Consider the following 17,010-nt stretch of genomic DNA (forward strand, 5'->3'; position numbering starts at 1 on the left):
GGGGGGGGGCGTAGCCTAACTTGACCTTGACCGAGACTGTCATCTCAGGGTTGAGAGTGGTTGAGAGCAGTCAACGGAAGAGAATGAACGTCGACGTAGTGTGAGTAAAGAACGGAAGCATGATACAACTCTTTGTTGATGTGAACAAGCTTAAATATCAGGAGAAGAGTAATGAAATTTGCCATTTCGAAATTATGCACTTCATTAGTAGAGGCAGATATACTGATGATTAATAAACAAAAAGTAACATCAATCCACGATTAAAACAGTAATAGTTAATAGTATCAACAACTATATCAAAAGGGATATCCAAAAACTAATAAACTGGATAGTGTGTTGCTAATTCAGTGTTGAAACTTTGGTATGGAAAATACACAAATGAAAAACCGATATCAGGGTTTGATACTGACAGCAGAATTGACTATAGGACAATGTGAAACGATTTACTATTTGCTAAAAATTTGGAACAAAAATCCTTTTCTAAAATTTCACAATTAACATTGAGGGAGTGATACATTTGTTTAAAACCCGACCTTCAAGTAAACCCATTTACTTGCAGCTGATTTTGCTTTCATTTACATTGTTTGTCAATAGTCTTGGTAATAAATTCTACTAAATATTTTTAGGGAGAAACGGAAGGAAACAGCATGGTGGAGGAGAGAAAAGCAGAAGCGAGGTACAAAAAGTTTGGAGGTAACCACTGGTTGAGACTTATTGTAAAAATATTCCTGGCTGATTTTTGTGATTATTTCAGCGGGGAAGAAGGTGCCTGGTGAGGAGAGGATAAGGGCTAGGAGGAAGAGGGCAGCGGAAGGCAAGAAAAAGAAATTAAAGAAGCGAAAAGAGGAAGAGGAGAAGAGAAAAGAAGAGGAGAAGAAAAAAGAAGAGGAGAAGAAAAAAGAAGAGGAGAAGAGAAAAGAGGAGGAGAAGAGAAACGGAGAGCAGGAGGAGAAGAAGAAGCGAAATGGGAAGAAGCAGGGCAGGAAGCAGAGCAAACAGCAAGGTGAGTAAATAGAAACTGATCTGGCCTTTGAAATCTTAGTGAACATAAAAATTAAATATTCTATTTGTTTTCAATAGATCAACAAACACCACAACGATATTGTTTAAGAAATCTTCCGGAGCGCCAAAGACTCCGGAAAGAACTCGAGCAGTCTGGTAATGATTTTAATGCACAAGATCTCATGAGCCACTACTATTCTCTACTGCGGAAAAAATATACATTTGAGACTTACTGTCATCTTTTCTATTTCTACAGGTAGCCCAAAATAAATAATCAAGTTTGTTCTATGAATACTTCTTAGTTATTTTCAATTTTAACACTGTGATGTGCCTCTCATATTGATAAACTTTAACAAAGTAGAATCATTTTCAAAAACATCAAAACCGCTGTCTCCCAGATTACATGAAAAGGCAAAGAATTAGAAGACAATTAAAAAAGTTTTGGGCAAATGACTGCTTCTGCAATCAAAATAATATTTGACTAACTGCTTCAACAAATTCATTTGCAGGAATTCAATTTAGGAGAAATGTCAAACAAGTAGGTGTTTAGACTGTGTTTATACACAAAATCCAATCGAAATAGGTGTACAGAATCCTGAAGACTTTACTTTTAAAGTTACAAATTTCTTTATTGTTCAGAAGAAAGTGTTGACTTTCCATGATTAGCCAAGCATTTTTGCTGAAGATGTCTTAATTCAAAAATAAAAGTAAGTTGTGTTACATTTTTACAGAGCAATTAGGACCCTAAGACTTTAAAGATAAATCCACACCAGATAAAACACAGAACAGGAATAATAACGGGATACATTTTAGTTATCCGAGACCAAATTTTAACTGAAATGTTTGTAAAGAGATGAATTTTAAATTTTACTAAAACACACATGGTGTTAGTTAAAATTTGAACTATAAAAAATACACTGACGGGAGTACCTTGGATTTGAATTGTCACTGTTTCAATGCAATGCTCCTGTCTAAGACTTTTGAAAATTGGGATACAAGCAGAGTCACCTGAAGTTAGGCATAGGCAAACAATGTTGAAAAATGTTTCAAGTTTTATGTAAAATAAGTACCTGGGGCATCAAATTCAGGATGACAGTATATTGTAATAACTAGTATTTGTACCTAAAATTTACATTTTTTCAGAATTATCTTTTGATATGCATTCAAGAACATATGAACATTTTACATTTGACAATAACTATTATCGATGATGAAGGTGAACCCAGAAAGAAAAGAGTTCACAAGTGAAGTGTGCACTGGATGTCAAAAACAATTGAAGCTTCCTGATTGACTTATTTAGGGTAAGTTAGTTATTGGCTTAACATTTTGCTGCACTAAATTTACTGAATATCAACGCTTGTATTATCAAATAACTACAACACCTAGCCTAGCGGTACAGAAAGTACATTTTATAATACCGAAGTAAGCAAAGTAAATAATATAAGCTAGAGCCAGTTGACAAACTATATGTTCCGTTGATTGAATAAAAATAAATCATTCAGAACACATACTACCTCAGCATCAGAATAGTTGAAGGCAAGCGATGAGCACTCAGTGAAGGCAAGACTTTGTTGGGTTTCAATATGCAATTCTTCACCTTGATATGAGATTGTTGTTGAGCAACATCAAAACCAAGATATTTCATCAAAATTTATTGCCATCTTGATATGAGATTGTTTAGGAATTACTTGAACTTCTCCTATCTTTGGATTAAAGAAGCTGAAAAAGAAAAAAAAAATATCTCATTGGCTTTTCCTCTCTTAAAGTTCTGGATGGATTTCTTTAATTCTGCAGCAGCAGGCAGCGAACATACACGTTTCAAACTGTGTTAAAAATAGATTTAATATTCATCGTCAAACAAAAGAAAGTGGCACATTTACCTTTAAGTTTTGACTCCTGTAATACATTGCTATTTTCTTTATCATTGCTCGTGGTATAATCTCATCTTGCCTCATTCTTTTAGTGGTAGATTCAGTTACCTTTGACTGGGAAATAAAACAAAAACACCACAGTTGTCAGTAACTCATTAAAATAAAAAAACAACAGTATCAATATATGTGCAAAATGGTTACCTTTCTTTTTCCTCTCACAACTATTTCTCTTCCATTGTGGGTGTCTTCAATATCATCCATATCATGCAGCCTCTTTCCGCCTTTGCTTATTGAGCTGCTAGCTCTCATCTATATTAAAAATAAATAAATGGAATAAATATATTTAGTTTACTAACATCAGTAAGACAAATTACGCTATATTCCAAAACTCAGCCTTCACCCAAATCTAATCAAGCATTCTTTCATCTCCAACCATAAAATCTTTCGATCAACCTCAGCAAAATTCTTAGGGTTAACAATGGATGAGCACCTCCAAATAAGGGATCAACAATTTGAAAATTTCTGCAAAATCTTGCTCCTGTTATTGGTGTTTGTGACAGACTATCCTCCATTTCAAACACCAGCAGCAAAAAAGCAACCTACTATGGCCTCATACAATCTCCTCTAAGCTATATGGCAAAAATCTGGGGTACTACCACCCTATCAAGACTGAACACCTTAAAATTCTTCAGAAGAGAGCAATGAAAATTTTATTTGGCTACGATCCCTTAACAAACTCTGGCAAGATATTCCATGAAATTAAAATCCTCAAACTGGACCTCATATCATCTGCTTAAGCCACAATCTGCCATTCAGTTTTAAACGGTCACCAAGATCATCACCATTGCAGTACAAGAAATAAAGAAAATATGAGAACAAATAGAAGCAATTCAACCTCATACGGTCTCAAAAGTGCCTGTAACTGTATCGCTCAAAGATACAACTACAAACAAATCACAGACCTCCAAAAAAATTAAGCTAGAAATCATGAAGCATTTTAGTCATCAACAAGTCCTTACATCCCAGTCCTCAAAGACAGATAGATTATCCCAATCGTTTATCTATTGCTATTTAACTAAATCATTTATTGATTACTGTTACTTTTTTTCTTTCTATTATTTATCTACCTCCTAGTTTGTTTTTCCTTTCCTTCTCTTATTATCTTTCAAAACAATCTTTGCTAAAATAAAATGTATATCATGTCTTGTCATTCGGCTACATTTTTAAAATCAGGATGTTGAGCAACATCGAAATCAAGATATTTCATCAAAATTTATTGCCACGACTTTTGAGATAGATACATATTTGTCCATATTTGAACCACCATTTGAACCTTTTTTATTCTGGGTATTTGGTAGTTCTCCAAGAACAACGACAAATATATTTGGTCAAAATTGAACATCACAATGTGCTTGCCCGACACCCAAAGAACGTCCCTTCAGCTGATTTTGTTGTATACCATGTGCTGAGTTAATAACAGTATACTTACAATTCAAATCGACTCTAGAAGTAAAGTTCTTTGACAGACTTTACTTATATTTGAATCCAATTCAGTAGTGACCCCATATAATTAAAAGGAAAACAAGCCACTGATCAAAGACACCTGCAACACAAGAGAAAAACAACAGAATAGATTACCTTTTACGAAGTTAATCGTGATTAGAGGATAGGAGTGCACAGTTACTTACTGCTTCTAGAGTCCATGGTGGCATCCGGGTCGTCAGAGGTCTTTCCTTCGTACGTCCAAACCACGGTGCAACCGCTGCTCGCGCACCACTGGACCCTGTCGACTGGTTCATGAAGTAGACGGGCGTGAGAGCAGCGCTCGAGGTGCACGTCTACGTCGAGAGCAGCACGCCCGTGACGCTGATAGATGCCTGTGAGCCCCCCCACAGGGTGGGCGTCCAGCCCCGTCCGAGCGAAGGGGTGTGCTAGCCTGCATGCAGGTCTGCGGGCGGGATGCCTATGCGCTCGGAGCCATCAGGCGCATGGCTCACCAACTTCATGAGCTGCAATGATAATAAAATGAAACTGTACAATAGAAACATGGCCATCCGGCAGGCTCCACCTGCAAGCCCTGCAAACCACGTCAACAGATGTGATGGGAAAAATCTTCGAATGGTCCGTCGTTGCACCCCACAGTTGGTGACCTGGGCTGTGCAAATTTTATAAGATTACTCAGGACGTACGAGGACGAGCCGCCACAGGGCCAACGGCAACGGCACCATGACCTGGCCCTTCAAACAGCCAAGGGCGGGAGGCAGCTGGCGACGGAGTCACCCCGTCGGACATCGTAAGGAGCCGGTGCAGCTGGCGGAGCAACTGAATGCTAGCAACCGTCTGCTCACCCACATCAAGTGCAGTGTCGTTGCAGAAGAAGGGGGTAGTTCGGCCTGCACGGCTCGTGTGCACTTGTGTGCAACCCGATGGTTGCGGCGACATCTTTCGCCCTCTGTTAATGCAGGCTGACGGCCGAGTCTACAATCAAATGGGCTGTGCCCATGTTGATGTTGACGAGGTGCTCATCCGCTCTCTCCCCCACCAGGTTGACGACGGCGACAACGACGCTGCTCCTGCGACCCCTGCTGCGGCTTACATGGGGCCGTCTTTGTTTTCAATGCGCTGAGGATGTGGACTACCCGGACCTGTCGTTGAAACTGGAAGGGCTCAATTTCTTAAAAAAATAGACAAGAGTCAGGTGCGATGTGTATAGAGCATGCCCGGGCTGCGCAGCTTGGAGGTAGGTACACAATGACCACGGTCCAAATCTGACCTTCGCTCCCCCTCGAGTCGCCTCAAGACGCCAACACTCGCCAGCCCCGTTCGCTCTTCTGGTTATACTGTACCGGATGCAGGCGTGCGTGCGGGCGTGCCTATCGTCGCTCACCGAGTTGCCTTGCTAGTGTTGGCGTCTCGAGGCGACTCGAGGGGGAGGGAAGGTTAGATTTGGACCGTATGGTCATTGTGTACCTACCTCCAAGCTGCGCAGCCCGGGCATGCTCTATACACATCGCACCTGACTCTCGGGTGCGGTGTCACAGGCAAAGATCGGGCAATCGGCAACCTGCGGGACGAGCCCCCCCCCCCGGACGGGGTGGTACCCTTGTCGCAGCCCTGCTCGTCGGGCACGTCGCCGTCCAAGTCCGCGCTCCTCGCCACTGCCGTGTAGGGCGGGGGCTCGACGGCTCAGGCCGTGGGCGGCCCCCGGTGGGCCTCGGGCCGCTACCTGCTCAAGCTGAGCGTCAGGGATCGGCCCCCAGAACTACCCGCTGCGGGTGGAAGTGGCTAAGCAAACAACCCCGTGAAGACCTTAGGCGGCGCTCGCGGCTCGGGCAAAAACGAGTTCCGGCAGCCGGCGGCAGTTGGGCGCGAATGGCTGCACCGCCTAGTCCTGGACGCGGGCAAGCAGGTGATTGCGGTGTCCGAGGCCGGCGCAGTGCCGCGCACAACCGAATGGAAGACACGCGTGGGCGGGCTGGTCTGCGACTCGGAGCGGCGCATCGTGTGCCTTTTCAGGCACGCTCCAGGTGCTGTCTCTATCAAGAGTCAGGTCGTCGAAACGATCGACTTGCACGACGCGCGCTAGGTTTGAATTGAGCGACCCTAGAGCACAGCGCCGAGCAGAAAGGCGCGCGAACACGGCCGCGGCGTCGGTCTGCGGAGCCCGTGAAAAACACTGCACATTGTACATGCCGCTTCTCCACGGATGTGGCGGGGCAGGTGCGGCCAGACAGTGCGACGTGCCAACAGCACTAGGCCAGGAGCCCACCCCTTCGTCACCAACTCAGTCAAAATAAAGATGCGGTGTACGCTGACGCGCGCACCTGGTTGGGATGCCCCCCCCTCCCCGAAAGGAAGCCATTCGGAGTACTACCCTGGCAGCAGGCTCCCGCCCGACACTTGTCCAAAGTGTAGAGCACCACGAGCCCCACCGGCGCGGACCCTTGGCGCAAACGCGGAGAGAACACAACTAAAGACTCTGGCCGCGAAGGCTGCCCGCGACCGTCTGTTCACAGCCGACCCCGCATCGGTGTTACGCCAGGCGTATAGGAGGGTAGCGGATAGCGTCCTGGAAACATTCCCTGATGATCGTCCCTTTGTCGAGATGAGAGCTTGCCCTGTATTGCCAGGGACGGAGACGGAGACGGACTCGTTTTGGTGGGGTATTACGACACGATAGGACAGGGCGTCGAAACACCCAATGAGTCCAAAGCCCTCATCAGCAAAGGCACACATGTCCTAAAAAGTGCTAACCAATCTAGTATCATATGAACTTACTTGTGATGTGAAAGACTCCTTCAGAGGGTTTGATTGATGGCGTACTTTTTTCAACATTTCCAATTTATGAAGGATGTTGTAGGTAAAACTGGTTTTGACCTGTAAACACACAAAACTACAGTAATGTCAATTGTTCAAATACCAATTTTTTGAGTAAGGAGAGGAGTGTTCATTACAAATAAAAGTACATGATTGTAAAAAAAATATTCCTAATACTAAATTATGCAGGTAGGGGGTGGGGGATTCAGAATTTACATTTTTGGCATGTGTACTAAGCAAAGAGAATAAATAAAGATAATTAAGACATTAACATAGTATTTGATTTGACCAGAAACATGTCTTCCTTGACACAGAACAAATACAGTGCTAAATTAGCAAGTCAGACGAGGAATAAGGCAAAAATTTGGTTTACCTTCAAATATCTAAAAGCACCCCTTGCAGGGTAGAGGTGATGGAACAGTGGTGTAGTGGAAGATTTTCCTCTATCTTGCCTTTGTGTTTTACTCTCTAAGGAATCCATGAATTTGCTCTGGAAATGAGATCCCACATTCCCAGATAGCCCAGCCATCAAAACGAAGGCATCCAGCTTAGGAGCAAAGAACAAATCTCAATACATGATACACATTTCACATAATAGACATAAAATTGGATAGACATTAGTTAATTGGGCTTTTATCGCCCAAAAAGCATTTTAGTACATTTGTCAACTAGTTGGATATTAAAAATTAAAACATTGTACTGTATTTGAAGAGAATTTGTTCTTTAGAATCCTACTTACTAAATTTTATAGTATTATTATAATTCTTTGAAATTCACCCAAAACTCTGTCAATCAGTCTTGCTTGATGAACTAAAACAAACAAGGTACTAACTTTTCCGGAGGAATCTTTCGCGTTAAATTTAAAAGTGAGATATTCTTCAGAAAAAAAAAGTAGATACTGGGCTAACTTTTAACAGTAGTTTATGGCATTCTTATATTACTAATGTGTGAAGCCATCACTTGTATTGAAAGATATGCCTTCAGCAGATACCATCTCTAAACCTACACTGGCTCAGCAACTAATTTTATTGACAAATGTACCAAAAATGCTTTTAGGTAATCAGCCCCCTGAGCTACATATATATGGTTGCTAGTTGGAAAAAATCAAGCTAGCATACTCAGCAAAGAATTTAAAGTATTGTTGGGCGTTGCACAATAATACAACTTCTTGAAAAACAAATAGTTAACGACATGAATTTGGCAGTGACCAGCTAAGAAAGTATAGAGAGCTAATTATAGAGTGTTACATTGTCCATCAGTTCTAAACTCTTCAACAACGTTCCGCCATTCTCAAAAAATAATCACAAGAAAAAGATGAGAAACAAATAACAATTGAGAGGAGGGGAGAGCAGATCTAGGAAGAGGAAGAAGGGGTCCACATACCTTCGAAAGTCTGATTTTGCTGGGGATCTAGTTCTGGAGATGAGTTGAGATCCGTAACACTTTGTGAGAGATTCAACACAAACAGCCACACTGGTAATCTTCCAGATCTAGAAACAGTGTCACACCCACCTAAATGGAAACACATACACTGTTGTTATCAAAAGTGTATTGGTAAAAATAGGAGTATTTTAACTATACCTGTCCTTACATTCATGAAGGTGTCATTCATTCACACTACTTGACACCAATCTAGACAGAAAAAACAACAGTACATTAAATCTTACAGGAATGAATGAGAAGATGATGAGGCCTGGTTGCAAACATCAGACATATTCAGCCTTGAGTTCAATTCTTCACACAATCAAAAACCTGTTTGCATAAGTGACCTGCAATATATTGCATTCAAGATTTGAAGTCAAGTGGACACAATATGAAGTTGGCACCAAACTTTAAGGTTAATGAGGTACGATTGTAATCTGACATTGTACGAAATAATATTAAGAGCTCAAAATCACATGAGATAGCTTCAGTATAAATTTATAGCTTTGAAGGTATATAGTAATAGTTTTTACAATTTTTATCAGATAAATAAACTCACTCTCACTTTGGCATGGGTTAGCTGTGGTCTATATAAAACTTCACATCAATCTGGCAGTTTTGACCTTTTGTTTTTAAACTCCACTCCTTTCACACAATATTAACCCCTGAAAATGATGACAAAAACCGTCAAAGAAAGCTTGAAAAAGACAACAGATACCTATAAGGATGATCGCTGCTACTTGCTGGCATGATGTCCTTACCAGCTGATCAGCTGTTTGTCAACATCACCATGGCGTCGTCCCACTTCCGCCACTTCCGGCGGGAAGAAATAAAGGGGGGGAGGGGGGGGGGCCGCAAAGTGGCGCGAAAGCACCTGTCCATGGACCGATTGCTGCTCAGTCATCATGCATCAACCAGAGGAGGAGGAGGGTCTAGATGACCTCTTTGAAGCCATCTCTTCCTACCAAGGCCAACGACTGCAAACACAAATCTACGTTCATAATGGATACTTTTACTATAAAGATAAGGATAGAAACGGTTCAAGACACTATAGGTGCAAGCACTGGAGGAGCTCACAAAAGCAGGCGGCCTGCAAGGGCAGAATGATTTCAAATGTAGACATGACAAATGTGAGAATGACACAGCCGCACAACCATCCAGAAGAATCCAATTCAATTGAAATTCAAGAGCTGAGAAGAAATCTCATTGATTTGTGTATGAAGCAGCATAATGTGTCGTTGAACTGCCTCATTACAAACTTTTGCAGAGAGTAAGTACAATGACTATTGAAAACTGTTGAGATTGTACTAGGGCTACGTAACTTATCATAACATGAACGAATGTTAGTTACTCAACGTGCCAAAAACATATGTTTAAGAAAAGGTTGTGGATTTTCAAATATGACCGATATTAATAGTAGATAATTTGGAGAAAAGTTGGACAAGTCGAATAACTAACTTATTTTTAAAAGGCTACATATTAAAAGTTACAACCAAGTTAGGATAAGGTGCCCTAATGTGGCCATTGTCCCATTGATGGCCACTTTTCTCGATTTCCAGCCAATCTGGTCACTTTACAATCTTGGCCTTGAAGTAGTGTTCAAGTAAGGTCCCTACTTGGGCATAATAAGCCAAACTACTTCACATCATTGTCTACATTACAAGAAAAAGGGGTGGCCATCATTGGGTAGGCTCATTCTTAAGGTGGCCATCATAGGGCATCTTACCCTATGACTTTAACTCTTAAAATAATGTTAACAGCAGTTAAGTAATAAGTTACGGAGGCCTGGATTGTGAGTTTGTAGCTGTAGCACACGTACAAACTGTTAAGACTTTCGGTACTTTTAAGAAATGCCTCTGAGTGTGTGTGTTGTGATGTAAAAGTTACCTCTTCAATATGAATTTTAATCTTATAGTCTTGACGAGGCCACAAAAAACGATGTCTGCTTTGCGTCCATTCGGGATGCGGTGGGCTATCGCAGGAGAAGGAATCTTCCTCAAGGCAAAATGACCAGCCTCAGCCATGTGGGAAATGTTCTCAACACCCCAGAACATGCTTACTTGGGTAATTACTAGTTGTTGAGACTGTAACAAATGGAAAGTTATATTTTATTTACTGTAGCATGTTTTTTGGTTTTAGGAAGAACTATTGATGATCTGCAGAACTATTTTCAAGGGGTGGTGGGCAGCCCAGGGAGGGAGAGTGTCATCTTTTGCTCCAAAAGAGGCCTGGAAATGTTGTCGAGGCAGGACACGCTGGCGGGCGATGGCACATTTTATATGGCGCCAGACATCGATGGCGTCAAGCAAATATGGATTCTGTCAGCTTTTAAGCATGGCAAGGTACGTCAACTGGGAGGTGAATTCCCTTACAAATGGAACATTCCATGTCCATTCAGCTTCAAATTACTTTCACTGTAACAGAAAGTTTCCATAAGAAAAGTTATTGTACAGTTACAAATGCATATTGTAAAATTTACTTGTTCTCACACTGGTAAAACAAGTGTTTATAATTTTGCACGTCAATTGATGTATAAGTTCATGTGTGCAAAATGAACACACATTGAGGTATCTAATAAGATTTTAAACGTCAATAATTGGTGTGCAAACTTTTGACATGTCCGAAAAGTATAGCAGCTGCACACCGTATATCGTTCCCATGCTGATAGCATAGATTTGTGTGTGGCCAAATGTGCAACTTCAGTTAGACACCATGTAATGTGCAAAATCATGACCTGCTCACGTTGGTGCACACTTGTTTTACCAGTGCATGAATCAACTTTATTCTCTTTGACAAATGTCGTAAATTTACAACGATATTTTGTACAGCATTTGGATAGTTCTAAATTGTTAACTGTACCTGCATGTTGGTTTTCATGTGATTTAGGTTTTTCCAGTGGCAATGGCCCTCATGAGTGCCATGGATGAGCCCGCTTATGCTGCAGTTCTGGAATTCCTGAAGGAAAAGGGCTTGGCTCCGCCGGCAAAGGTCATCTCCGATTGGGAACCAGCCCAAAGAAATGCCTTCAGGAAGGCATTTCCTAACGCTGAGATGACTGGATGCATATGGCACTTCGTCAGGGTGAGCTTGAATATTTATTTTAAATAAGCAGACCATTCAGACTTCTCTTCCCTCAGACCTTCCTTTGTGCCAGGCAGTCTCAGAACCTTACAGATCTGAAACATAACATTACCCTTTAAAACAATAATTTCAAAACTATCTTTCTAAATGATTTAAAATATCCCTGAGCATCAGGTTTAAAGTTGTGGGGAGGCTACAGTGAAAAATTGGTCATTTTGGATAATAATGAACCTTATGGCATTTAATACAGTAGCTGACTCATACTTGCAACCCATTCTCATTTGTGTATGCCACTGACACTTTTTGGTCAGAGCAGCACTCTTTCATCCAACTACACATTAAAAATCATCATATTGGTAATGTTGTTACTAACATTCAAACACTCTATTTGGAACTTTTTATTAAATGCTCTAAAATCTTCCTGCGCATTGGGTTTAGAGTTACGTGCCAGACAACATGATAAATTTGATCTTTGTGTCCCCGCAACAGTTCTAACAGAACAAAAATTGTAATTTCTACCCCTTAAAAGCTATTGAAAATATGTACAGTGCCACCTATTTCTCAGTTAAATGAAACATAACAGAAAACCTTGTGTTAAGGGGACACTATGGTGAAATTTGGAAGCCTATGTTTCTGAACATTTTCCTTTTAAATTTCTTAAAGCATTCACAAAATAGGACCTTCTCTAGCTTTCTCAGAATTTTAGGAGCCACCCAAAGCTCTGAAAATCTTTAAATATGTTAAAACAGGCCTATCTTTGAAAAGTTCCATGCGCAAACTGGTTTGAGTTATATTGCCAAATCTTATGTTAGAATGTTCTATTATACACTAATATTAAAACCCGGCATGGATATCAAAATCAAACAACAGGAGTGTCCTCAGTACATTTTCCAATAGGAGTTAGTACCTTTGGCGTGTGTGGGTGGCTTTGACATCTTCGTTGTTGTTGACAATGCCGGCAAATTAAGTTGAATACCCTACAATTAAATGCATATGAGCCCCAAAGTTCCATCTCTAATAGCTTTGCGCAGGGAATCTTTCAAAAACTGCAATTTTTAGACCAAAAATGTCCTCATTTTTCTCACCATAGTGTCCCCTTAATGTTCTGAAATGTTGTAAACATTTTTTTGTTCCTCACAGGCTATATACAAACAAGCAGGATTGAAAGGCTTGGGGAAGTTCTGGAAAAAGAAGCATGAAAACACTCCAGTTGCCAGTCTTCTTCGCCTATATGCGCTGTTACCTCGACTCCCTCATACTTACATCTTGAAGGGAGTGCAGCTGCTCGAGGCCAAGGCGAAGAAAGATCTGAGGGGATCTGAGTTGAAGAAATTCCGCAAATTTCAGAAATACTTCCGCAAGGAGTGGATAGTTAAAGTTGGCGTCGAAGAGCTGTCCGTCCATGGCCACGAGATTAAAGCAACATCCGGGTTGGAGAGCTTCAACCGAAAGTTCAACAGCATGTCTCCCAACAAGAGACCCCCCTTCTGGAAATTGCTCTGTAAGTAAAACATAGGACATTTGTTGAGTGATTGAGGAGTCCGACATCCACACATATGGTCTGATGCACCACTGTCCAAATAAAATTGCATTGAGCAAGTTTTGTAAGGTACTTTACATACCAGAGACTTTCTGTCCATCAAGGACTTAAGGGAGGACCTTTTAGCCATTTATGCAGATCCTGCAGATCCTCTCTGCTCAGATTTGGAGCTGTGCAGCTCCCACTGTGAAGGTCTGTTTGGCCAGCTTGGATCTCGCCAGTTCCCTCTCTGGTCAGCCAGCAACAGCAACCGGTGTTTTTCTTAAAATCCTGAAACATAGTTCAATCCTCATTTAAAGTACTCACTGTAAACACTAGATTCGGAACACACACACACACTACAACAACAGCTTCTTACAAAAATATTCCTGAACTACACTTAAGAGTACTTGCAAATAACTCTGATAAACTTCAAACTATTGATCATTTAGATGACTCTAGAACTTTCCCCATATTGCTGGAATTCCATTATTAAAACTAAATTTAGAACAAAAACAATTTCTAGTTTTTGAGTAAAATCACTCATTTTTACTTGCAATAAATAATTTGATTTTTTGACATTTCAGTGACAATGAAGGACCTGGAGCAAGAAGTGTTCAGGGAGCATGCCAATTTCTATAGAACAGGGAAGGGGAAAGATCGGGCACCCAGGATGGCCAGGAGGGATGTGTACCTGGTGGACAGGGACCTCACTGAGGCAGTAAAGCGATTGGAGAGGGGGGAAGTGGATGTGATGGGGTTCCTCCTCCACGCCCAAAGCACCCTGACCGAAACCCTGGCCACCCTCCGGATTTATGGGATGGTCGATGTTGCTCCCACTGAAAGGTAAATGCTACTCTCACACAGATGAGAGTTCAAATTTCAGCCTGCTCTAATCTTATTACTGTTTAACTGTGAATAGGGATGACATTTCACCATCTGTACCAGTTAGGAGGAGGAGGAAGAGGGTGCTGGTCCTCGAATCAGAAGGTATAATAACTCCACTTTTATTTTAAGGGGATGCTACACTGAAAAGTATAGAGACTTTTGCTCCAAGTGTCTGTAATAGCATATTATCCAGTAACTGCTCTATCCTTTGCAACTAATAAGACTTTTACTTCCCTTTATGTTTTCTGTAGACCAAAACCATATTGTTAACTAGTTTTGAACATTGAAAAATTTAAGATTGATCTAAAATATCAAATTACAAACCAAGTATAATTTTAAATACCTGATTAAGCAATATTGTTCCTTGGGCCGTTCTGATTCCAGAGAACATTACCCCAAATTTCTGCGGCCAAATTGATTGCGCAGAAATCAGTTTTAAAAACTCTCTGCAAAAGAGGATATAAAATATTAGGAGTTGAATGGTTTAACTTACAGACCCCATACAAAGTTTTGTAGCAGTTTCATGACATACTGAGTAAAAAAATCACATTCCCCAAAATTTTCTGTTTATTATGGGGATGGTCATTTCAGTGTAGCCTTCCCTTAATACGATAGTCCTTTCTCTTAAATAACACGTTGACTTTATTTGGAGCAGCTTCTGAGTGTGATGATCCTGCTCCTCCTGCTTCAACACAAAATAATTTAACAATGAATGATGATAATGATGATGAAGATGAAGATGATGGTGATGATAAACCTGATAATGACAACACTAAAGATGAAAACCCTACTGATGTGAACCCTCAAGATGACATTACTTATGAAAGCCCGAATGATGACGAACCTGAATATGAGATAAATTATGATGAAAACTCTGATAATGACAATGACCTTGAAATGATTGAAATGAAGAATAATCATGGCAATGACCCTGAAATAATTAAAATAGAAGATGATGACGAGCCTGAACATGAGATAAATTATGATGATAAAATCTCTGATAATGACAATGACCTTGAAATAATTGAAATAGAGAATGATAATGGCAACGACCCTGAAATAATTAAAATAGAAATTGATAGTGACAGTGACAGTGGAGATTTTTCAAAAGTCTGGTATTTTGACAGACTGAAGAAGCTCTGTGAGTAAATAATAGACTGAGATATGCTACCATGAAATTATATTTACTTTTAGATTCCTTTTCCTGTGTTTCCAGATCCATCACTCACAACAAGACAACTTTTGGAGGAGTCCCATGTAGGTAAGATACAACTTGGAATAGGTTGCTAAAGGGGAGACTATACTGAAAATATGGTGATTTTGTACAAAAACCACCTTTTCTGGAACTTTGTGTGGGAAGTGTTCCATCTATACAGTCAATTTTAAATTTTATTCTGTTATTTGTAACTTGGTCCTATGGACAATTAGTGACCCTCAATAGGACCAAATAACATATTTTTAAGTATGCTTTCATGAACTTTAAATACTAGTATTGGTTCTATTTTTTTTTAATGCCCCAAAACTTCCATGCGTTCCAAATTTTATGTTCCGGAGTTGATCATCTCAGGTTTTATGTTTTGAAAGGTTTTCTACAAGGTCTTTTATTATCTATCTGAATTTTTGGATTTAAAAGCTATATTTTTTGTTAATTTTTGAACTTTTAAAATTGTTAAAATGGTCCAGATTATAAAACTGAGAATCGGATGTAATAGTGCAAATCTGGCTCAGAGACGTTGTTCCTTGATCTTTTCTGATTTCAAAAATATTTACCTCAGCCTTCTACGTTCAATTTTGGAACGCAAGAAACAGTTATAGTAGAACCTTGCAGAGAATCAACAAGCACTGTAACCTTTAATCGGTTCAGCTTACAGACCCCATACAACGTTTTTTAACAGTTTTTCATCAAACTGAAGATAAAAATAACATTCCTAAAGAGGTCTCATATAATCATTGAGATGTTTATTTCAGTATAGTCTTCCCTTAAGAAAATGAGGGGCAAGGCAAGAGTAAGACAAAACATCTTTTAAAAGAGCAGAATGCTTTAGTTACTTCTGCCAATCTCTGCTTATGATCCAACTTCATGAAAGGAATAAAATATTACATGGTTTTGACTAGTGAAAATTAAGATGGGTCTTCCCATATCTGGCCCCCATGTATCAATTACCTCAAAAAATAACATTTCCACTTCTTGACAGGTTGCGGATGTGGCTGCCCCTACAACTGTGGCTTTCCACCAGAGACAGCATCTCCTGGTGAGCTGAAATTCTGAAGAAAAAAACAAAGGTTAACAAATATGCATACTTATTGTTTAATTTTGTTATCCAGATCAACAATGCAGCTCAGCCAGCAGCAGCACCTACCAAGGTGGGTTCAAATGGAAAATGCTTATAGCACACACCACACATTTCCACGGTTACACTTTCCCAACTAAACTTTTGTTGAATTTTCAGACTCTCAGGTGGCATGTCAAATGGAGCAGGAAGGGTGGCCAGCACCTGCGCTATTTGAAGGTAAGCAGGTGATATTCTCTTTTGAAGGAATGATGAAATGCACTGTAAAATTTAAAAAGAAAATTAATGTATGATATTTCTATGTTATTGATCTAGACTTAGCTGGAAGCTGTGAGGAAGGTAAGAAATCAAAGCATACATACTGTGTTTGGAACTGCCTGAAATCCTCCCAGATCTTCTTTCACAAACTAATTGCTTTATTCTTCTTTCAGCATATCCTGTGCTCTTGGAGACAGACTTCTCAATGGAGCACGAAGCGTGGCCAGCACCTGCGCTGTTTGAAGGTGAGCAGTGATATTCTCCTTTGAAGGAATGTTGAAATGCACTGTAAAATTTAAAAAAATAAAAAAATTAATGTATGATTTATTTCTATGTTGATCTAGACTTAGCTGGAAGCTGT

General features: G+C 40.3%; 2 protein-coding genes and 1 long non-coding RNA gene across 8 annotated transcripts; 2 read left to right on the forward strand and 1 right to left on the reverse strand.

The window, feature by feature from the left end:
- The first annotated feature begins 25 nt into the window (after positions 1 to 25).
- Positions 26 to 1,294, forward strand: LOC113205667 (uncharacterized). 2 transcript variants are annotated; one of them, XM_052275518.1, is made up of 5 exons: positions 26 to 100; positions 627 to 676; positions 755 to 1,003; positions 1,081 to 1,158; positions 1,259 to 1,294. In XM_052275518.1, the coding sequence occupies exons 1-5, from the start codon at positions 84 to 86 to the stop codon at positions 1,270 to 1,272; spliced, it is 408 nt and encodes a 135-aa protein (XP_052131478.1). In that variant the 5' UTR covers positions 26 to 83; the 3' UTR covers positions 1,273 to 1,294. The 2 variants fall into 2 exon arrangements, with proteins under 2 accessions (XP_052131478.1, XP_052131477.1); XM_052275517.1 differs by having other exon boundaries at positions 1,081 to 1,294.
- Positions 1,295 to 1,551: 257 nt separating this feature from the next.
- On the reverse strand, positions 1,552 to 16,898 carry LOC127751651 (uncharacterized). Of its 4 annotated transcripts, none has more exons than XR_008012201.1 (20): positions 16,754 to 16,898; positions 16,461 to 16,652; positions 16,265 to 16,365; positions 14,633 to 14,782; positions 14,444 to 14,546; positions 13,316 to 13,503; positions 12,957 to 13,192; positions 11,472 to 11,788; positions 10,500 to 11,026; positions 9,374 to 9,589; positions 9,172 to 9,277; positions 8,782 to 8,822; positions 8,574 to 8,702; positions 7,564 to 7,737; positions 7,152 to 7,250; positions 4,562 to 4,882; positions 4,363 to 4,476; positions 3,075 to 3,182; positions 2,883 to 2,987; positions 1,552 to 2,721 (listed from the first exon to the last, which is right to left on the reverse strand). It is a non-coding gene; the product is annotated as an uncharacterized LOC127751651 (long non-coding RNA). The 4 variants fall into 4 exon arrangements; XR_008012202.1 differs by having other exon boundaries at positions 9,178 to 9,277; positions 14,633 to 14,785; XR_008012200.1 differs by having other exon boundaries at positions 14,633 to 14,785.
- LOC113215927 (uncharacterized) lies at positions 10,547 to 16,992 on the forward strand. Of its 2 annotated transcripts, XM_052275516.1 has the most exons (13): positions 10,547 to 10,676; positions 10,752 to 10,954; positions 11,499 to 11,693; positions 12,834 to 13,194; positions 13,800 to 14,058; positions 14,135 to 14,202; positions 14,756 to 15,241; positions 15,317 to 15,361; positions 16,296 to 16,352; positions 16,426 to 16,464; positions 16,551 to 16,610; positions 16,707 to 16,730; positions 16,823 to 16,919. In XM_052275516.1, the coding sequence occupies exons 1-13, from the start codon at positions 10,619 to 10,621 to the stop codon at positions 16,903 to 16,905; spliced, it is 1,938 nt and encodes a 645-aa protein (XP_052131476.1). In that variant the 5' UTR covers positions 10,547 to 10,618; the 3' UTR covers positions 16,906 to 16,919. The 2 variants fall into 2 exon arrangements, with proteins under 2 accessions (XP_052131476.1, XP_052131475.1); XM_052275515.1 differs by having other exon boundaries at positions 16,707 to 16,992.
- Positions 16,993 to 17,010: the final 18 nt, after the last annotated feature.

This window comes from Frankliniella occidentalis, unplaced genomic scaffold, assembly GCF_000697945.3.
Source record: "Frankliniella occidentalis isolate FOCC.00 unplaced genomic scaffold, Focc_3.1 Scaffold653, whole genome shotgun sequence".
NCBI lineage: Eukaryota > Metazoa > Arthropoda > Insecta > Thysanoptera > Thripidae > Frankliniella > Frankliniella occidentalis.